The sequence below is a fragment of the Cladosporium halotolerans genome (assembly GCF_011745625.1).
Source record: "Cladosporium halotolerans strain TM138-S3 chromosome Unknown Sca35, whole genome shotgun sequence".
Lineage (NCBI taxonomy): Eukaryota > Fungi > Ascomycota > Dothideomycetes > Cladosporiales > Cladosporiaceae > Cladosporium > Cladosporium halotolerans.
The window spans coordinates 75,052-95,030 of record NW_027191486.1 but is presented as its reverse complement, the minus strand read 5'-3'; the positions used below and the strand labels follow the sequence as shown (position 1 = coordinate 95,030).

Here is a 19,979-nt window from a genome sequence, read left to right as displayed (position 1 = left end):
GATGAGACGAGATGAGGTCCGAATCATGGACTTCCCGGACTGCACTACACGACTGGAAGGGAAAGCGCGAGGCGAGCTCCTCGCTCAAGCTGGACTACCATGACCTCGCTCGAACCGACGTGATCTCGACCGTTTCAACACGCCTACGCGAGCGAAGCAGCGGTGTCGGTGTCGGGCTCGGGCTCGCGACTCGAACACAACAGCAATCATCTGTGCTACGCGAGGGCAACGCAGTCGTGTCGTCTGCCCCAATCGGCCAAGATTGCCAGACGAGGGCAGGTTGCAGGGCAGGGCACAGCACAGCACAGCATGTTGAGTAATCATCACGCGGAGCCCTCAGATGCGATGCTGCCCGTCCGCAGCGCGAGTGGAGCGCCACGCCATGCAGGTCTGGACGCGCGCGATCTTCGATGGTGGGCCCTGAGGTAGGCGGTAGAACGTCCACAACCCCAGTCGCGGCTCGCTCCAGTCGCGAAGTGGTCGGGCTGCAAGCGAGCAGACGCGAGCAAGCTGCGTCACTAAAGTAAGGTTGCAGGGGCTTGAGAGCACGGCGGGCCTGTAATCATCTGCGACGTCGCCCTCGCCCTCGCCCCCATCTGCGGTATCAAGCCGCGTTGCAGGAGGCGCGGCGGCACCTGCCGCTAGGTGGTCTGACGCGCGCGCGCACCTTCTACTGTAGGGAGCTCGAAGCGGTCGTGTGAATTGAGACCGAGCTGCAGGACTTCGGGGAATCATCCTAGATCCTGTTTCTGGGCGCGAGCGTGGCGAAGCATGGGCTACGGGACGGGCGGGTGAGTGGGAGGAGCTCCCTCAGAGCAGACACGGCCAGTCGTTGGACGTCGTGCCTCTCTAGCGTTGGCTTGGGAGGAGCTCTAGAAACAACTGATGGATCCCAGATCGCGTCCGTGAGATGTTTCCACCCCACAAGGGTTAAGCGTACGCGCCGGTTCTGCCGTCGTTCACGCTCCTGCTATTTGTTGCACGATGGAGCCGTGTGCCTGACTAAGGGGATGTTAGGGCTACGGCGCAGAGAGCTCCGAGATCTCCACGACGCATTAGGACCATATGAGTAAGGCTCGGCAGGGTGACGACTCATGACTATCGCGAATGGGTACACGGACGGTGATGCATCCCGAAAGCTTGCCGCACTTTCGGATACACCTCGTGGCCGGTGATATCAGTTTGTCCTGGCCGCAAAGAATGTTCCCTCATCGTGGGCGATCGGGGGAGCGGAGGAACTTCGTCCCACGAGTCCTCAGAATAGAAAGCCGTGAAACAGTGAGGTCGAAGTATGCTTTGCAGGTAATCAAGGATGCGTGCAAGCCCTTGCAGGTGCCGAAGTCTAGTCCACATCATGTTGCATAAGGAACGAGCAGAACGATGCGAACGAGGAGAACGAGGCGTGAGTGAGGGCAAGAATGGACGCCTCCGAACTAGTGAGATCTTCAGCATGCATCGACCCATGTCCAGAAGCAACTAGACGCATTGCGAAGAAGGTCCGAGATCGACGACTCGGCATCTCAAACAAAATCCACCGAGGAGACCAGATCCCTCGGGATATTTTGCAACGGCGGCGTAGAAATGTGCTTAGTGGTTGAGTAGCGGGCGGGCGTCGGTGATCGTCTGGTAATTGAGCAGTTGTGGTCAAAGTGCTGAAGGTTGTCGTGCGGATGCGTGCGGGTGGAGGATGCGGCCGCGCGCTAGCGTGCACCAAGGAACAGATGGGTTTCAAGCTACGCCTGAGCGGTGTGAAGATGGTTTGGGCTATGACCGCCCTGAAGAGCTGGGCGCTTTGAGCTTGCGGAATTTGTCCGCTCAAATCTGCGACAGTAGCTCCGCATTATTTTGCAGCGTTCGCATGTGGGAGCCGTGAGGTGGTTGCGGGATGTACCGGCTGGGTGACGATCCGAATTCCGAGAAATGCAACGCCGTATCCGGTCCGGTGTGTTCACCCATCACGCAAGAAAGTGGGTAGGGCAACTTCCGGGAAATTCGCAGCGTGTCATGCGTGGAGTGCAGCACACGCGGTATGTGCCAGGTTGGAGCCGGCGCCATGTGGGTAGAATGTAGGGCTCGGACGGGTAGGAACTGTTCCGCTCTGCATTCGCGTGGCATGGCGTGCCGGGCCATGGAGGCTTGCATCACGCTGGTGTCAACCCTGCCGCGCCTGTGACGGGGCGGAGGATTTGGGAGATTCGATGGTGAAGCAGGAGACGGGACGACGAGGGTTTGGTTTCTCCGTCGGGCGCTCCGTGACGACTGCTGCAGATGTTGAGGCGGCTCCCAAGGAGAGGGCACGTCCTGGTGTGCGCTAGGGAAGGACTACGAGGAGGGAGCGACTCGCAGGCACGTTGAGGCCTTGCGACGCCAGATCGAGACGTTGTTGGTGAGGCAGACGGGCAGCTTGGGCTGTGGATCTGCAAGGCTCGAGGCAGCGGTGATGCCCTGGATGGAGGTGCGGTGCAGCAAATGAGGGCGCTGGCGGTGGAGGAGCCAGCGCGTCGAGGATCTCCGCAGGCGCGTGCTACAGCCCGAAAAGGAAGGTCTCGCCTATCGGCAACGACGATCACGAAGGATCTGGGCAGACAGGCGCGGAAGGCGTTCCGCGCGGGGCGCGGACTCCTGCACGCCGTCGCGCCCTGCGTGGCGGACGGGCAGGGAGCAGGCGTGATGGGAACAGGCCGGCCGGCTGCTCGTGCGCGAGGCTAAGGGCGCGCTACCGCACTGCACTCGAGCAACGTAGGCGACCGAGGCGACTCCCACCTCGCTGCCGTCACACGCTGCAGCCATGCACGTGTCGCGCGGGACGGACGAACGGCCTGCTGCACCATTGCGACTCGAGGGGACATTCGTCCGAGGCGGTGGCGGCATGTTTCGCGGGCGCACGCCACGCCGTATGCGTCGCTACAGCGCCTGACGGTATGGACATGCATGCATGCATGCTGATTCAAGGTACTGCTGAAGCTCTGCTGTACCGCAGAGGCAGAGCTGCATGCATCAACGATAATACCTTATGCCTCCGGCAGGCGGCGGATGCAGCACCCACTCGTGCCACTTTAGTACTGGTGCACTCTAGTACTGCGTTCCTGCACCGCCGTCCGCAGGCGACCGCGGTGGGTTCGACGCCGCATCCGTCTTGCGCAACTTCGCTTCCAGAAAGCATGTTAGCGCCGGCACTTGACGCAAAACTTTTTCGCCTGCCCTGCGCCGCCGTCCAAGGTGTCGCGTTGCCTCGGTGCAGCAGCAGCAGTAAGAAACAATACCCACTTCTGCTGTCGCGCCGCCGCCGCCGCCCGCCGCGACATGACACCTGCGCCCGCGCCCAACGGCCGCCCACCCACCCACCCACCCGTCACCCGTCTGGAGGCGCAGCTGGCGGGCGCGCTGGCAGGCTGGCGACCGCGCGCGGTTGTCAGGGCCCGCGTCCACTACGCCCCGTTAGCACAGCATGGCACGCACGCACGGCGCACGCACGCATGGGCGACATGGGCCACACGTCCCGCCAGCCCTAGATCTTATCAATCGCGCAGATCTGCTGCAGGATGGCGACTCGGCGGTCCGCGCGCCCGCCGCCCACGCCGCCGCACACGTTACATGGCTGTCATTTACGCTTTCGACCACGCGAGCACGGGGTCTTCTCGGTGCGCGGTGCGGAGTGGTGCAGGCGGCAGCCAGGTCGATGCTACCGCCCAATGCCAGGAACGCGCGGCGCCGACTGCGGCGGCGTGTGCCGCTGCTGGCAGATCCTCTGGGGGGGATTGAATGAGGAGCAGACGTGCGAGGCTAGTTTCCACCCGGTCGTGACAGAGGCGCTGCGCCTCGGGTGCGAGGCAAGTAGTTAGTAGTTATGCCCTGGGCCTGCTGCCGCGCCAGGCTCGCGAGCGCCTCACACCCTCTCGAGACCCTCAGTGCTCAGGTGTGCCTCCGTCTGCCCTCCCGTCCAGCGTCGTCCGAGCCCCAACACCACCGCCCACCGTACCTTGCCTACAGTACCGAGTCTGCTGAGCATCACACCAGCAGCGCTGCCCATCTCCGCCTGCGCCCGCCGTCCGCCTCGCACGCGATCGCATCGACGCTCGGGGCTCGGAACGGAGCGTCAGCTGCAGCCCGCGCTGGGCAACACCGCCGTGACCGCTTCCCGAGGCGCAGGTGTTGGCCGTCGTGATCGAGCGCGAGCGAAGCGCGAGGGCTGCTGTTAGGGTTGGATGCGCAGCCCGCGATGGGTGAGTTTGCTGAGCTACACTCTCTCTCCCACCTCCCGCCCTCTTTAGGGCTGCAGCATTGTACACTGCACCGCTGCACCTCTGCCCTCAGGGTCGCCCTCGCTGACGATGTGACTTGGAGCAGCTCTGCCAAACTATGCCATGCCAGGTCAGCCGCCGCCCGACCACGATCCCGCCACCGGCAGCAGCAAGAGGCGAAGAATCACCCAGCCCTTCGCCTCCACGCCTAGCGCCTACGGCCAACTGCAGCAGTTGCCCTACTCGCCGCAGCAACACCAGCTTCCTTCCTACTCGGACGGGGTGACCGGCCACTATGTTACGCGACAGCCTCCGTCCAACAATCCATCCTCCGCGCCCTACCCAGGCACGCCCGGCTCTCAGCACGCACAATGGAACCAGCACTACACCAGCACCCCGCAATCCTTTGCGTCCCCGTACCAGGACCCTCGCTCGATGCAGCACCAGCAGCAGTCCTACTTCTACGGTCAGACAGATCCCGCCGTGTACAACTCACCATGGCCGCCACAGCAGCAGCAGCAGGTCAGCCAAGCCGTCTCGACGCCACCCATCCTAGCTTCTCACCACGCGAGTGCGATGCCTTTCTTGCAACCGTCGCAGGTTCCGATGGAATCTCCTCATGGCTACGACGGCGGAGCGTCGTCATCCTACGCCACCACGCTCCAGGATTTTGACGCGGGATCGTTCGGTGTGGGACAAGGCGTCCATTCGCAGCAGCAACACCAGCAGCAGCGGGCGCGGAAAAGCCCATCTAACATGTATTTCGAAGACGCCAGTATGCATCTCAAGATGCAGAGTCTTCCAATACTCGATAGTCTGGTATGTTCGATCGATCCTGCTGATTTGTCGACAGTGCACTGACGATATTCAGGCGACCCAACTCATCGTAACGATCGCGAAATACTCTTTCCAACAAATACAGGACCTGATGCGAAATTCCAACGACGAAGACAGCCAAGCTTACATTACCCTCAAGAACCTCTTCGACCAAACACGAAAAGTGTACAGTCGAGATTTGCCATTCATCGATGCCATTGCGATCCAAATGTTTCAGCCGACGCAACAGGAAATCATTCGAAAGGCAAACATCGCCACTTTCATTTCATCGATCCTTGGCGCTCACGACGTATCTTTTTTCCACCTCAACGAATACTTTCTGGAGACTTTTGTCCCTCTGGGCCACCGCTTACTGAAGTGGCAGGGCGCCATTTTCCTGGAACTGAAAACGCAGGCTTACATCTCAGCTTTGATGAACAGCGACGCCGCACCAGAGCGCATGCTTAACGATCTCTTTCCTCACGACCTCGACTCCCAGATCCTCACCCGCCACCCCGACGCCCCCAGCCTCTCTCCCTCCGAACAAGACTTCATCGACCGCTGCCGCTCCCGCCGCTCCTACCTCCTCGTCGACCCCTCCTCCCGCGACGCCTTCTCCCAACTCCCCAAGAAATACCAATGGCTCGACTTCCTGCGCGAGTTCTCCTCGAGCGTCAGCAAAAACGTCGACAGCATCATCAGCACCCCGACGCGCGCCCACCAGCAAGTCTTCGCCGGCTCCCTCCCTCCCCACGACCGCAAAAGCCAGCCCACCCCCGAATCCCTCGCCATCCTCTCCTCGCATCCTCCCCACCAGACAACACCCCCCGGCTCCGCAGTCTCCACCCGCCAACCCTCCCTCCCCGCTTCCAAATCCGCCCAGACGGCCACCTCCACCTCCTCCCCCTCGACAACCACCACCCGCCAACCCTGGACCAAACCTGAAGAGGACGCCCTGCTCGCCGGCCTCGGCCGCGTCAACGGCCCGCACTGGTCCCAGATCCTCGCGCTCTACGGCCGCGGCGGCTCCGTCAGCGAAGTCCTCAAGGACAGGAACCAAGTGCAGCTGAAGGACAAGGCGCGCAACTTGAAGCTCTGGTACCTCAAGACCGGCCGCGAGGTGCCGGAGTGTCTGAGGGGCGTCACCGGCGAGCTGAGGAAGAGGGGCGGCGCGAGGGCCCGCGCAGCGTTGGCCGCCGAGGAGGAGGCGGGCAATTCGACTTGATTTGGAAGGGTGTGTGATTGAGCATATCACTGGTTGACTATCGCGCGCGTGCGTGGACGTGGGTTTTCTACGCCGGCAACCCATCTTCATCTTCATCTGCGTCTGGATCTGGTTCCCAAAGACGACTCCCACGCGTCCGCTCAGCCGGATCAATTTTCCCCCGCCCACCGCCTCGCCTTCCCTAGCGACCAAACCCGACCAACCCGACCAACCCGACCCGCGCAAATCCGCCCGCCCTCGCACAACCACCCGAACCCGAAAAGGAAAAAAATTCGAATCATCCCATACCATCACCGGTCCGCCCACCGAGGGCCGGGCGACCCCCCAAACAAAGCCACCGCACTCCCACCGCACCGCACCGCACCGCCCCAGCCTAGCCCAACAACCTCGGCACCCATCCATCCTTTGCGCCGTTCGGCACCCAGCTTCCGAACCCCCGACCTTCACACTTCGGCCGTATAGTAGCGAGCCCGGGTTCCACTTCCTTCCTGGCTGTCAATGATGGCAAGTCATGGAATAGGAAGGAGGAGAAAGGCGGCGGCGGGCGCGAGCGCGGATGCGGACGTGGGTGGGTGTGGAGTCGGCCGGCGGCGGCGGCTTTCTCCGCGGGCGCGCCAAAGGGCGGACCGTTGGCTGGTGTGGAGCTTTGGGGGGGGAATCGGTTCCTAGCTTGGATTTGGATGCGTGGAGGGGGGTTGGGGGATCTGGATGCGATACGAGGGGGGTTGGGGGATCTGGATGCGATACGAGGGGGGTTACGAGGGTGAGGTTTGGAGTGGGTGGGTTTTTTTCTTGGGGGTTGGAAGGGGTTGGTTGTGGTTTTGGCGATCAGTTCGGTCCGCGGTGCGGGCCGAGCGAGAGATGGAGGAGAGACGGATGGGTGGATTTGTTTGGGAAGATGCATTGAGACAGACGATGATGTATGGTGGGATTGCCGCTGCATTGGAAGGAGGGATTGGACAGTTGGTAGGTGGTTGGGAACAGCATGGGACTTGCATTGTAGGATTATTACAGGGGAAAAGTTGAGATACCACATCGATTGGACGTTAGACGTGTTCTCTAAGCCGGCGCATTTTCGTTTCTTTTTTTCTTGTCAATCATTCGGGCGATTGATGTCTGGCAGAGATGTCGGCTTCGTTTTGACGTCTTTGGTGTGCTTATCGTCGGCAGTAATGCGTTGAATGCATCGGACAGGAAAATACGCGTCCGGACGATCTGGGCGCTTGATTTCGTCCTCGCCCCTTTTCTCTCTGTTGGCGATGTTTTTGTCGTGCGTCGAGAGGTCTGAATCGAACGTTATGAGGTTACAGGCTCGGTTGAACCTTCCCGCTAAATTGATCGATTACCACACGGCGTCCAATCTGTCGAATCCCATCCGGCTTCGTCTTGATCAATCGAGCCTACGAACGAACGAATGATCGAACGACCGAGCACACGAACCCGTTCCTTTCGAGCGATTCACCTCCCATCCATCGCAGCGCAGAGAACTAGACCAAGAATCCGATCGATCCGTCCGATTCCCGTCAACAACCTGAATCTATCCCCGACGACAGGAACATTGTACAGCGAATCTTATCCCACGAACGTGCCTTGTGCAGCTGCAGTCCGGGTACAATCAACCGATTTGACTCAGAAGCCAGACGCCGACGTTCGACCGCCGTCCTTGCGATCCAATTCCAAGCCCCATCCGAGAGCCGTTAGGCTCAGCACTCGTCAAGGAGCAATCGGCCCATGGATCAACCAATTCTTCAATCAATCAATCAATCGAAAAATGCCGAATCGATTAAACGCTCGCTGTCGGCGTCGCTTGCTTCGACGAGCTGGTTCTTTGTCGGCGACTCGTTGGGGTCTTGGTGTATGAATTGACTTGATCGATTGTCTCTTTTCGATGGATCAGTGGCTTTGATGGGCTGTTGGCTTGAGGAGGCGAGGATGGCGGATTGGCTCTGGAGAGCTTCCCGTGGAGAGAGAGATGATGGAGTGTGAGATGAGGGTGAGGTTGGACAAAGGGTTGACGACGGTCGGTCGCGTGGTGGTTTTTTCATTTGGTCGGGGCGTGCGTGTGATTACAAGGGGTTAGTGGTTGCTTTGACGTGGTGGGCGGTTTCATTCCTGGGTAGAGGGTGCAATGCCGGAGTCCGCTGAAGTGTTGGTCTGATAGGTTGTCAGTAAGGCAATAGGGGTTCGCGAAGTGAGGCAAAAGCGAGAGGAAGCCATGCGTCTGGAACGGGAAACGCCTCGATGTTTTTTTGCTAATCCTACAGAAAAAGCATAGCATAGATTTCCGGACATGGAACACACGCTCTTACTCTCTCTCCCTCTCTCCTTAGTAAGAAAGAGGGATTCCGAACATCCGTCCCTGTGCAAAGAAAAACGCCGGCGTACACATGACCAACAGTAAAATCAAAAGATACCCCAAAACCCCCCCAAAAAAAAATGCGTCTACGCGAACCTCGCATTCTTCCGTGCCGCAAACCGCACCCAGAACTTCGCGCAAGGCCTCGCGCCCAGCGCACAGCCCACGAGCGAAGCGAGCGCCAGGAACGCCAGCGCGACGGCTTCAGACCATTTCATGGGAATGGCGCGGCGACCCGCCAGTCACTGCTCCTTCTCATAGCCGGCGGGCTTCTGCATACCGTTGGTCTCGAAGAAGCGCGCCGTGCAGCTGTACCCGTTCCAGTCAAAGTTGTCCTTCGGGTTGCAGTGGCACTTCAGGTCGAGGCGCGTCTGCTCGCCCGTCGGGCAGTGCGTGAAGGGCACGTGGTAGTAGGCGATGTCGTTGAAGAAGTGGATCTCGTCTTTCTTGAGCATGAGCCCCGCCGCGATCGAGTGCACGGGCGCGTCGCCCCAGCGCTCGTAGAAGAAGCCGCCATCGCGGTCCAGGTGGTTGAAGTAGTCGATGTACGCCGGGCTGCGCAGCCAGTCCAGGTTGCCGATCTCGAAGTTCGACCAGAAGTGGCAGTGGTTGTACGTCTCGCCGCCGTCGTCGCTGAGGAAGGCCATGCTGTTACCCTCGACGATGTGCTCCGGGTGGGCCTTCATGAAGCCCTTGACGCTGTCCCAGAGCGTGGGAATCGTCTCGACGTATTCGTAGAGGGAGAGCACGAAGGAGTACTTCTTCTTGTGCTCCTTCATGAACTTGAAGGGGTCGTAGGCAATGTCACAGAAGAGCTCGATCGAGGGCTCCACGCGCCAATACCACTCGTAGTCGAGGAGGAGCGGGTGGCGGAAGAAGAAGCCTGACTCGTAGCGGCACATGTGGCGGTATGAGACGGAGTCGCCGTAGATAATCTTACGCTCGTGCATGTCCTCGCGAACCTTACGAGCACGCTCCTGGTCGATGAAATCCGGGAAGCCCCAGTGTTCCTTGTCGATCTTGCCATATTTCGTGTTTCCGGACGTCAATGCAGATGTGACCTTCTTGAAAGTGTCGTCAAAGTCGGCGTCGTTCAAGAAGACCCAGTCGTAGCCGTAGTTGTGGTTGAAGCGATCCTCAACCTGGCGGATGGAACGTGCGATCTCCCACACGTCACTGTTACGGGCGAGAGTCACAAATGTTGCGTTCATGCGCTCACCCGGCGCTTGACCGGAGAGCTTAGGCTGCGAGTTGGCATAAGGATTGGGCGTAGTGCCAGTTTCCGTTGTACCCTGCGGTGTCTTCGCAATGTCTTCAGCCGGGACTGGTTCTTTGGCAGGAGGCGGTGCTGCCGCTGCTGGTTCCTTCTCTCCCGCACCGCCAGCGGCCGGGGTGTCAGGTGAAGTATGGGCCCAGCCCTGGCCCTTGAACATATTTTTTGCCGTCTCATAATCGGGGACCTGTTGTGACGAGGAGGAGATGAAGAAGATGACGATCAAGGCAACGAAGGCGAAGACGATGTAGCGCAGGTAGCGCGTCGATCCGGCCATGTTTGCGGCGTCCTCGTGCTCGTGGTCGGATGCGGTCCTGGTGTTGCGCTGGTGCGCTTTCGGGCCACGGGATGCGCTCTCCCCTGCGTGGCGTGGTGCTCGCGTGTCTCCGGCAGTCAGCCGCTTCCTTGCGCCAGAATGGTGTTGACGATGTGGGGATGGGGCGGCAATGGGGGCCGGCGGTGGCGTGGACGATGCAACAGGTCAAGCGAGCGACGGGAAAATAGAAGAGGTGAGGTGGGCGAGAAGCACGAGAAAGAGGCAGCGGTGGGCGGAGTGTGCCAGACACGAGGTGGTGCAGCAGACTATGGCGTGGTAAGATTGCAGCCGCGCAACCCTGACTTCGTGTTCACAGCAGGCGCAGGCTGGCTGGCGTGGCTCTCCGTAAGGTAGCCCGATCAGGCTGGCGTTGGCTGGCGGCGCGCGGGCGAGGCGCGCAAGGGGTCCGTCTGCTCGGAAGTCGGGGCTAGAGCTGGAGAAGGCCTGAGGGCTGAACGCCTGAGAGCCTGAGGCCTGGGAAGCCTGAGTCCTGGCAGCCTGAGGTGACTGCAGCAAGAGCTCACCACAGCTGTCCGCGGACTCGACTTTCGGCGCCTGTCTGCTGCAGCCATCCTGCCAACCTCAGGCGCTAACTTGGCACTTCACTTACATTTCTCGGATTGCTCTTCCTCACTGTAGCACAAGCTGGTTACGATCGTTGTTGTGGCGTTCTAGCCTCGCCAATATCTGATCGCACTCCCAACCCTCCCATTGGCTGCATCTCGTCATCGGCCGCTCATTTTGGCCGCGAAGCTCCCGGGAATTTGAGAAGCGGCGGCGTATCACCATCAATCCCGCCTACTGCCTCATCCATCTACACCACCACCGCTTGGCACGACCGCCAACCATGTCTTTCTTTGGCTTCGAGACCACCTTGCCGCGCGACCAGAAGGGTTCGCGCGGTGTTTTCGAGCAGCACGATCCATTCGCAGGATTGGGCAGCAGCGCAGACGCGGATGACGCGCTCGACTTCGATCAGACCTACGACGGCCTTGGAGACCAACTGGAAGAGGAGGGCGACACCTTCAACGATGACACCTTCGGCTCCGGCATGCCTGTCACCCGCCAGGCGGGTAGGGACTTCGACTTCGCTGGCGAGACCGCAAAGATTCGGGACACCCTGCTGGAGGAGCAAACGTTGCACCATGCCCGCATGCCCATGCAGCAGGCTGTACAGCAGAAGCCGAAGCGCTCTGGTTACGAAGCCTACAAGCAGCCGGACTATCTTCCCAAACTCGAAGCAGATGCCTCCATCTGGGGTACTTCCGTGGCCAAGAAGTCGACTCCGCAAGCCCAGCAGCAATACCAGCCGCCGCCTCAGCAGCAGCAGATGCCGCCCAGCGCTGCGCGCAAGATGATGACTCTTGAGGAGGTCGAGGCTATGATGCAGTCTCAGCCTCAGGCTCAAGCTACGCCGCCTGTCCAAGACATGGAGTCGCAGAGCCAGGGTTTGAGGGCTATGCTTGGTGTGAGTGGCCCACCGCCCGGCCTGTCACCGCAGCCCCAGCAACAGCAGCAGCGCGGTCCTCCTGGCTTCCAGAGACCGCCGCCGCAAGGTCCTTCGCCTGGGCCTCAGCCTGGATTTGATTACAATGGTCGCGCTCCCCAAATCCTGCAGAGACAGCATTCGCCTCCTCGTCAACAGCAAGTTCAACAGGGCTTCCAGGTACCGACACCTCCTCAGCTTATGGGGTTCCAGCAACCTCCTCAAGGACCAATGGGTGCTCCTCCGGTCCAACCTCCTCGTGGTCCAGGACACGCGAGGGATTCCTCCTACTCTGGCCCTCCAATTACCCAAGCGCAACAGATGATGCAGATGAGCTCTCAGGACCGCGAGACTTATCTTGCTGAAGAGGCTAAGCGGGCGAAGCGCAATCACAAGATCTTCCTTCTCAGCAAGAACAATGGCTTGATGACTCCCCAAGACAAGAACTTCATCACCCGCATTCAGCTCCAGCAGTTGCTCACGGCTACTGGTGGCATCGACAATGAGCCTGGCAGCGAAGACCAATTGGCTGAGGACTTCTACTACCAGGTCTACGCTCAGATTCGGGGACCACCTCGTAGCGGACCCGGTCAGCCTCTCAACCAGTTCGCTCAGACATACCTCTTCCAGACTGGCAGCCGCTACGGGTACGGCCGCAGCAGACATCACCCGAGAGGCGGCGACAACCATGTCCAGCGCATGGAGCAACAAGTTGCAAGAGCTGTTGAAGCCGCCAAGGCTCGTCCGAAGAACAAATCGCTCGTCATGGAGGGCTCGCTGGGAAAGATCGCGTTTTCTAACAGCAAGACGCCGAGACCTTTGCTCAATATCAAGCGTGTAGACAACGACTCCAAGCCTCGCAAGCCAGTCTCAGTTGCCGATCGTAAGGAGACTTTGAGGAGCATTGAGAAGGTTTACAGCACTCTCATGCAAACGGAAGACCACGAGCGGAGATTGCCACCTCCGCCTAACGAGGACAGCCCGCCTGAAATCATTGAGGGCCACATGAGATGGAGGAGTGAGATGGCAGAGCTGAACCAGCAACTCTGGGCCGCCTTGAAGGTCATGGAGCCCATCCAGCCAAAGTAAGTTGCGTTGCATCACATTCGTTTAACATCCGCTAACAAGGCGCAGCAACGGCGCTCCTCACCCCTTCATTCAGATCCTCTCTCACAGCAAGGGCAAGAAAGCGATTCCTCGTGTCTTCCGTCATCTCGATGAGCAACAACGTCTCACCATGCTTACCCTCGTCATCATCCACCTCGATGTGCTCGACGTCGTCCGCGACGCCTACCCGCCTCAGGACAACACCCCTATTCCGCCTCGCGTGAAAGAGGAGGTCGAACTCTTCGCCCAGGCCGTCATGCCTCCTCTCTTCAGCTACGTCAACGAAGCACCCCTCAATATCATCATCGGCCTCCTCGGCCTCGTCCTTGACCGGGTCAACATCCTCGCTGCCGTCCGCACCAAGACCGGCGTCTCCATCCTCACCATGCTCATTTCCCGCGCCGAGCTCGTCAAGCAGTCCCTCGCTTCCTCGCCGCAGCCCACCAGCGAGCAGCAGGAGGACATTGGCCAGTGGACGGACCTCTACTCGCGCCTTTTCGACACCGTCGAGCCCCTGCTGCCCTACATCTTCCCCACCGACACGAGCGTCGCTGCTGCAGACGATGTCTACGTCTGGCAGTTCCTCGCCGCCATGGGCGTTGGTGCTTCGCCTGATCAGCAGCAGCGCCTCGTCATCGGTGTCAAGGAGCGCGTCATGGAGACAGTCGCTGTCAGCAAGAGTCTACCAGAGGACATGAACAGGAAGCGTCTGGGCGACGTCAACCTGTTCATGAGGGCTATCGGGCTCGACGTTGAGCTGCTCGGTTAGACGAAACTGAATACGTCTGAGTGGACGTTGGATGTTGGATATGATCTAACGCAAGGATGAAGGCGTGCGATGCATGCAATGCGATGGCCTGATGAACATTGCTCGGGCCCGCGACGGATTTTCAGTGACCGCGACGAAACGGAGGCTTTCGAATGCGGTTCTGGCTGGAGAATCTTGCCTTCTCGAAAGTCGGGTGTTTACTGTCTTTGCTGGTTTTGTTAAAGCGATTCAATCAAAATTAATTGAGATCATTCATGCTGTTTATCTTCCGAGCCACCGCGAGAAACTGTGATCTTGAAGATATAGAAGAAATGGTGGTACCGTTCAACGTTACTTGATTGCTGATGTGGGAGCAGCGCGGTATTTGAGCTCATTAGGCATTTCGAGTTCTGAACTTCTGCTTTTGATCCTGATCCTTATGATAACGATTCATCTCCATTCCCTCGTTCCTCCTCAAAGCCCCAGTTGAACAACACAGTCCTCCCCCTTTCCCTTCCATCAACCAACCTCACAAAGAACAAACGACCACCTCCCCCACCTGCCCCTCCGCAACCTCCACTCCCTCCAACACCTCCCTCGTCGCCTCCCACGGCACCCCAAAAAGCCCCGAATTAATCTTGCACATCCGCACCTCCCCAATGCCCTCCTCGCCCTCAAGCTCAGCAACCTGCCCCAGCAAATCCCTCACCGCGTCCCCCGTCGCTTCCAAAATACTCTCCTTGCTCCCCTTCTGCCGCCCCTTCCCCACGCTCGTGAACAGGCACCCGATCCAGTGTCGCGCGTTGCGCTCCGTCGCGCTGCGGGAAGTTGTTTGCGGAGGGATGAGGAGCGCGGTTCCGAGGAGGAGGCTTGGGTCGTGCGAGTGCGATGCGCAGTGGGACTTGTAGATTGCGAAGGCGGACGGGTAGGTCGTTTTGAATGTCGCGGCGATGCCGGCGCCCCAGGTTCCGTGGGCGTTGGTGGCGTGGCAGAGGAGGGTTGTGGGTGGGGAGGCGAAGAGGGAGGTGTGGAGGTGGGTTACTTTTAAGTGAGGTGGGTTGGGGTTGGGGATGGAGGTGGGGGTTTGTGAGGTTTTTGTGTTGAGTTCATCTCTTGTTTCTGAGGCGTTTATTGGAGTCGTGGTTTGCGATTTATGGATGCTATTTGTTGATGACGATGATGGAGTAGTTGGAGGGTTCGAGCGTCGCTTTTTTGACGCCGGACTTGTTTCCGCCTGGTCCTTTTCTGTTGTTGAGTGTGATCTATTACCGCTACCTGCTGATGTTTCGCTGTTTGGATTCAGTCTGCGTCGCTTCGGTCGCGATGACCATGCGTCGCTAAGGGTTTGTTGTGTTTGTCGCGTTTCTGGAGGCATGGTGATGATTTCTGCTTGACTCAATTCCTACGATGGGGTCTTCGGATACCTAGGTGTTTTTTCTCACGTTGTGACACTACGATGTTTTTCACTCATATATAAATGTCATGATCACTGAAGTTCCTAAAGCCGGTCGTTGGGTGGCGGCACGAGCCAATCAGCGTCTCCATGACCTGGCTGAGGAAGCTGCCGCCAAGGCCGGGCCCGGACGGCGAGAAAGAGCAAGCCATCAACGACCTCCTTGCAACCCGCCGCCATCGTCGACACAGCACCCATTGACGCCCGCCCTCCGCCATGTCCGTCCCTACTCGCCTCTCTACCGCCATCAGCCGCCAGGCGGCGCGCCAGACTCTCCCCGCCGTCCGCGCCGCGCCTCTCGGTGTCCAGCAGCAGAAGCGCACCCGCGCCGATGCCTCGACTTCCCACGCCGAGTTCAACTCGCCTTTCACTCGCGGCACCAGCGGCAAGAAGGACACCACTGTCATTCCCAGCTTCAAGAAGTACCGCTCCGGCAGCGAGACCAACAACAAGGTCTTCCAATACTTCATGGTCGGCGCTTTCGGTGGCCTGAGCGCGCTCGGTGCGAAGAACACTGTCCAGGGTAGGTCTACATGGATATCAGGCTGCGCGTCTGGAAGCGCGAGCCGCAGAATGGCAGGTTGGGGTATCTTGGTACTGACAGCGCCCAGACTTCCTGGTCAACATGTCCGCTTCCGCCGACGTCCTCGCCCAGGCTAAGGTCGAGGTCGACCTCGCCTCGATCCCAGAGGGCAAGAACGTCATCATCAAGTGGCGCGGCAAGCCCGTCTTCATCCGCCACCGTACCGCCGACGAGATCAAGGAGGCCGACGAGACCAAGTGGGAGTCCCTCCGCGACCCCCAGGCCGACAGCGAGCGCGTCAAGAAGCCCGAGTGGCTCATCATGCTGGGTGTGTGCACCCACCTGGGTTGTGTGCCCATCGGTGAGGCCGGTGACTTCGGTGGCTGGTTCTGCCCCTGCCACGGTAGCCATTACGACATCTCCGGCCGCATCAGGAAGGGCCCTGCGCCGCTCAACCTCGAGGTTCCCGAGTACGACTTCCCCGAGGACACCAGCCTGGTTATCGGTTAAGCGAGCGGGATTTTCTTTGTACATGAGGGTGGAAGATGTGTGTGGAGATGGTATTTAGAGGATGAGAGGGAATGCTGTAGTTCTGCCACGGCAGAGCGCACGGTGCATTGTACAGTTACACCTTTTTACTAGCGTTTCTGATAAACTTGAACTGTACCTGTATCGTCAAGTTTCTTTCAAAGAAAGCGACTGGGCTTGCTGTGATCCCCATGCTGTGCTGGAAGTGATGACGTGAGAGCTACTGCAAGCAGCCAGGGCATTGGTTCGTGAACTGACTCAAGAATCGTGAGGTCTTCATTAATGCCGAGCTTCGACACTGTCTACCCGCTAAGATACTCCTCCACGGCCTTGACGGCTTGGCCAAACTTGCCAGCCTCAATCAGAATAGCATGCGCTTGTGGCCTGATACCGAGCTCCTGGAACGCACGCTTTGAATCGCTCGCGCCGTCAGCACCCACCATATTGTAGTCAAAGCCCGCATGTGCCGCCGCATGCTTTTGCCACATCTCGTCTTCGGGGTGGAAGTAGAAGACCTCGGCTTTTGCGCCACCGGCCTTGTTCTTCTTCGAGGGCGGGTTGTCCTCGACGTCCAGTTTCGAGGCCACTTCCGTGTAGCATTTCGAGATGATAAGGTAATGCGTGAATTCGTACGGCTCCTTTTGCTTCACCGCCTCGGCCAGCTCCTCTTGGAGCATCGTGTAGAGGGGGGGAACAATCTGGTGAGGCATGTTGATGAAACGCTCGCTAAGCACGAGGCCGACCTGTGCTTTCGATTCAGGAGCGAGAAGGCTTTGCAGCGCGTTGAGCGAGGGCTCTGCGGCGGCTTTGGAGAGCAGGTACGAGGTGAGCTGCTTCATCACTTGCTTCTCGCGGTGCTCGTGCATGTTCAGCACGGTGAGGAAGGCGAAAGGGTCGCTTTCTTCGCCTTCGGTCTTGACGGTCGAGCCCAACGCAGGCTGCTCCAGGATCAGATCTGTGAGTTCCGAGAGGTCGAAGAGCTGGTTGTCGACGTCGAAGAGCTGCTTGAGGAGGTTCTTGAGGCCGTGGAAGTCGACGTCGGCGTTGGGCGAGAACCACTCGAAGTCGACATTGATGATGGATGCATTCTGTAGTCTTGAATCAGTTTCTTGGGCATGTGAGGCAATTTCTATTTATTTCTTGAAATGACTTAATAACTTACATCGTCGCTCTCGCCGTCGATATCCATCTCGCCGGCCTTGTCTTCGGCGGTAGACTTGCGCTTGCCCATTTTAGCGGTAGTATGTGTATGAGAGCTTTTTAAGTGTATTCTTCAGATCCGGGCTGAAGATGTTAAATATTTCGATTTCTCAGACTCGTCTGCAAAATGTTGCCGAGACCCTTGATATGACCTTCGCAAGTCCTTCTGGGCGATTTTAAGATTCGCGCTAGGATCTTATCGATAAGAGATTTTCTGACTCTTTGCCTTTCCTCCCAAACGCTGTTGACGCCCGCTTCCGACCTTGCGCTCTTGCGAGATGTAGACCTCACACCTGACTGCTCCTTGGGGCTCTGATCAATTACTTTCACAATGTCTTCCGCAAATGGCGACGTCGACGGCGCACCGCCGCCTCCTCACACCCTCTTCGACACCATCCTGGTGCTCGACTTCGGCTCCCAGTACACCCACTTGATCACCCGCCGGTTGCGTGAGATCAATGTCTACTCTGAGATGCTGCCGTGCACTCAGAAGATTGCTGAGCTGAGCTGGAAGCCCAAGGGTATTATCCTCTCCGGTGGCCCTTACAGCGTCTACGCCCCGGATGCCCCGCACGTCGACCCCGCCGTCTTCGATCTCGATGTGCCCATTCTCGGTATCTGCTACGGTCTGCAGGAGATTGCTTGGACACACGGCCAGAATGTCTCTGCCGGCGAGAAGAGGGAATACGGACGCGCTCAGCTTCAGCTGGAGCCGCACACCTCCATGTCCCCGCACGTGGATGAGCTGTTCAAGGGCCTTGGTCAGGACTTCGAGGTCTGGATGTCTCATGGTGACAAGCTGTCCAAGCTCCCGGAGCAGTTCGTCACGATCGCAAAGACTGCCAACGCTCCCTTCGCTGGCATTGCGCACACTGAGAAGCAGTACTACGGCATTCAGTTCCACCCCGAGGTGACTCACACGCCCAAGGGCACCATTCTGATCAAGAACTTTGCGGTCAACATTTGCAAGGCTGGCGCGAATTGGACTATGGAGGCTTTCGTGGACAAGGAGATCGCGAGGATCAGGGCTTTGGTTGGCGAGAAGGGTCAGGTCATTGGTGCGGTCAGTGGTGGCGTTGACTCCACCGTCGCCGCCAAGCTGATGAAGGAGGCCATTGGCGACCGTTTCCATGCGGTCTTGGTTGACAACGGTGTCCTTCGCGGAGGTGAGGCGAAGCAGGTCCACCAGACGCTCACTGAGGGTCTGGGCATCCAGCTTCACGTTGTGGACGCGAGCCAGCGTTTCCTCGGTCTTCTCGATGGTGTCTCCGACCCTGAAAAGAAGCGCAAGATCATTGGCAACACCTTCATCGACTGTTTCCAGGAGAAGGCCAACGAGCTCACCGCCGCTGCACACAACACCCCCCAGGCGGGCGAGATTGAGTGGTTCCTCCAGGGCACCCTCTACCCCGACGTTATCGAGTCGATCTCTTTCAAGGGCCCCAGCGCCACGATCAAGACCCACCACAACGTCGGCGGTCTGCCTGAGAAGATGCACCTGAAGCTCATTGAGCCTCTGCGCGAGCTCTTCAAGGACGAGGTTCGCGCCATGGGTACCAACCTCGGCATCCCTCACGACCTTGTCTGGCGCCACCCCTTCCCTGGCCCCGGTCTCGCCATCCGCATTATCGGCGCTGTCACCCCTGAGAAGGTCCGCATTGTGCAGGAGGCTGACGCGATCTTCATCTCGGAGATTCGCGCTGCCGGTCTCTACGGCCAGATTGCACAGGCTTTCGCCGCGATGATGGAGGGCAAGGCTGTTGGTGTTGTCGGCGACCAGAGGCTTCACGGCTATATCATCGCGCTCAGGGCAGTCTCGACGTCGGACTTCATGACCGCCGACTCGTTCGTCTTCGATGGCGAGTGGCTCAAGAGGGTCGTGAACAGGATTGGCAACGAGGTTCAGGGTGTTGCGCGCGTTGTTTACGAGGTCAGCAGTAAGCCGCCTGCGACCATCGAGTTTGAGTAAACGGGTTTTTACGCAGTAATGGTTTTAAAGAGATACAGATAAATGTGGTGGGTGGCTTGTTGGACGCTAGAGCAGCCGGGTCATATACCCACTTTACGGGAACGTTGTTCACTTCCCCTTCCAGATTACCCTTTTCATCAAACGTCTTGCCCCATAGAGTCAGACTGTTCTTTTTTGTCTTTCACTGACTACGACACGCCTGGGCAACCCGGCCCGGCTCCCGTCGCGCCAGCTTCGCGTGCCTTCCTTGTCTATTTCGCGTCCTTCCTTCCTCTTCTGTTGCACTGCGCGGATCCGTTTGTTGCCTTGACCTTGACCCAAACGTCCGCCCTTTCTGTCGAGAACTTCCACGCTCTTCGACGAGGACTTCTGCACTCTCTGAGAACTGCCACACTCTCTACGAGGACTGCCACACTCTCGGACCAGACATATCACACTCTGGGACGAGGACTTCCTGATCAAACAAGACCACTCGACCACGCTCGAGATTTCTTTTTCCTTTTTTTTCGACGCTCTCGTGAAGCAGCGCTAATAACGAGATCAGGCCAAGACCTCAGGCAAGATGGCCAGCGAGGCTGCTTCGGAGACCTCCAAGGGGAGACCGAAGCTGAAGTCGCGTGCCCAGTCCGCGAACGGAGTCCAAGGATCGCCGACTCCAGGCAACAACATCAAGACTGCGGAAGCGAACGTCCCGGGGGTCCAGCCTGACGTTGAAGACGTCGAGGAGCTCCCGTTCAC

General features: G+C 58.9%; 8 protein-coding genes across 8 annotated transcripts; 4 read left to right on the top strand and 4 right to left on the bottom strand.

Moving 5' to 3' along the window:
* Positions 1-336: 336 nt before the first annotated feature.
* On the bottom strand, positions 337-735 carry WHR41_07582 (uncharacterized protein; the record flags this gene model as incomplete). The annotated part of the gene is made up of 1 exon (XM_069376186.1): positions 337-735. The coding sequence occupies one exon, from the start codon at positions 733-735 to the stop codon at positions 337-339; it is 399 nt and encodes a 132-aa protein (XP_069226594.1).
* Positions 736-3,898: 3,163 nt separating this feature from the next.
* Positions 3,899-6,282, top strand: WHR41_07581 (uncharacterized protein; the record flags this gene model as incomplete). Its single annotated transcript, XM_069376185.1, has 3 exons — positions 3,899-4,223; positions 4,348-5,060; positions 5,113-6,282. Exons 1-3 carry the CDS (start codon positions 4,220-4,222, stop codon positions 6,280-6,282), a joined length of 1,887 nt encoding a protein of 628 aa, XP_069226597.1. The 5' UTR covers positions 3,899-4,219.
* Positions 6,283-8,880: 2,598 nt separating this feature from the next.
* WHR41_07580 (uncharacterized protein) lies at positions 8,881-10,188 on the bottom strand (the record flags this gene model as incomplete). The annotated part of the gene is made up of 1 exon (XM_069376184.1): positions 8,881-10,188. The coding sequence occupies one exon, from the start codon at positions 10,186-10,188 to the stop codon at positions 8,881-8,883; it is 1,308 nt and encodes a 435-aa protein (XP_069226596.1).
* A 595-nt stretch (positions 10,189-10,783) lies between these two features.
* On the top strand, positions 10,784-14,027 carry WHR41_07579 (uncharacterized protein). Its single transcript, XM_069376183.1, has 2 exons — positions 10,784-12,798; positions 12,848-14,027. The coding sequence occupies exons 1-2, from the start codon at positions 11,075-11,077 to the stop codon at positions 13,587-13,589; spliced, it is 2,466 nt and encodes an 821-aa protein (XP_069226558.1). The 5' UTR covers positions 10,784-11,074; the 3' UTR covers positions 13,590-14,027.
* Positions 14,028-14,097: 70 nt separating this feature from the next.
* WHR41_07578 (uncharacterized protein) lies at positions 14,098-14,943 on the bottom strand (the record flags this gene model as incomplete). Its single annotated transcript, XM_069376182.1, has 1 exon — positions 14,098-14,943. The coding sequence occupies one exon, from the start codon at positions 14,941-14,943 to the stop codon at positions 14,098-14,100; it is 846 nt and encodes a 281-aa protein (XP_069226559.1).
* A 221-nt stretch (positions 14,944-15,164) lies between these two features.
* WHR41_07577 (uncharacterized protein) lies at positions 15,165-16,239 on the top strand. The gene is made up of 2 exons (XM_069376181.1): positions 15,165-15,544; positions 15,633-16,239. The coding sequence occupies exons 1-2, from the start codon at positions 15,238-15,240 to the stop codon at positions 16,052-16,054; spliced, it is 729 nt and encodes a 242-aa protein (XP_069226554.1). The 5' UTR covers positions 15,165-15,237; the 3' UTR covers positions 16,055-16,239.
* Positions 16,240-16,326: 87 nt separating this feature from the next.
* Positions 16,327-17,396, bottom strand: WHR41_07576 (uncharacterized protein). Its single transcript, XM_069376180.1, has 2 exons — positions 17,235-17,396; positions 16,327-17,160 (listed from the first exon to the last, which is right to left on the bottom strand). Exons 1-2 carry the CDS (start codon positions 17,301-17,303, stop codon positions 16,375-16,377), a joined length of 855 nt encoding a protein of 284 aa, XP_069226555.1. The 5' UTR covers positions 17,304-17,396; the 3' UTR covers positions 16,327-16,374.
* A 207-nt stretch (positions 17,397-17,603) lies between these two features.
* On the top strand, positions 17,604-19,241 carry GUA1 (GMP synthase [glutamine-hydrolyzing]; the record flags this gene model as incomplete). The annotated part of the gene is made up of 1 exon (XM_069376179.1): positions 17,604-19,241. One exon carries the CDS (start codon positions 17,604-17,606, stop codon positions 19,239-19,241), a length of 1,638 nt encoding a protein of 545 aa, XP_069226556.1.
* Between the last annotated feature and the right edge of the window lie 738 nt (positions 19,242-19,979).

Coding starts and splice junctions, on each gene's coding strand:
- WHR41_07579 (XM_069376183.1), top strand. CDS start 11,075: ATGTCTTTCTTTGGCTTCGAGACCACCTTGCCGCGCGACCAGAAGGGT. Junction 12,799..12,847: donor ATGGAGCCCATCCAGCCAAA/GTAAGTTGCGTT, acceptor AACAAGGCGCAG/CAACGGCGCTCCTCACCCCT.
- WHR41_07577 (XM_069376181.1), top strand. CDS start 15,238: ATGTCCGTCCCTACTCGCCTCTCTACCGCCATCAGCCGCCAGGCGGCG. Junction 15,545..15,632: donor TGCGAAGAACACTGTCCAGG/GTAGGTCTACAT, acceptor GACAGCGCCCAG/ACTTCCTGGTCAACATGTCC.
- WHR41_07576 (XM_069376180.1), bottom strand. CDS start 17,303: ATGGGCAAGCGCAAGTCTACCGCCGAAGACAAGGCCGGCGAGATGGAT. Junction 17,161..17,234: donor TCGACGGCGAGAGCGACGAT/GTAAGTTATTAA, acceptor TCAAGACTACAG/AATGCATCCATCATCAATGT.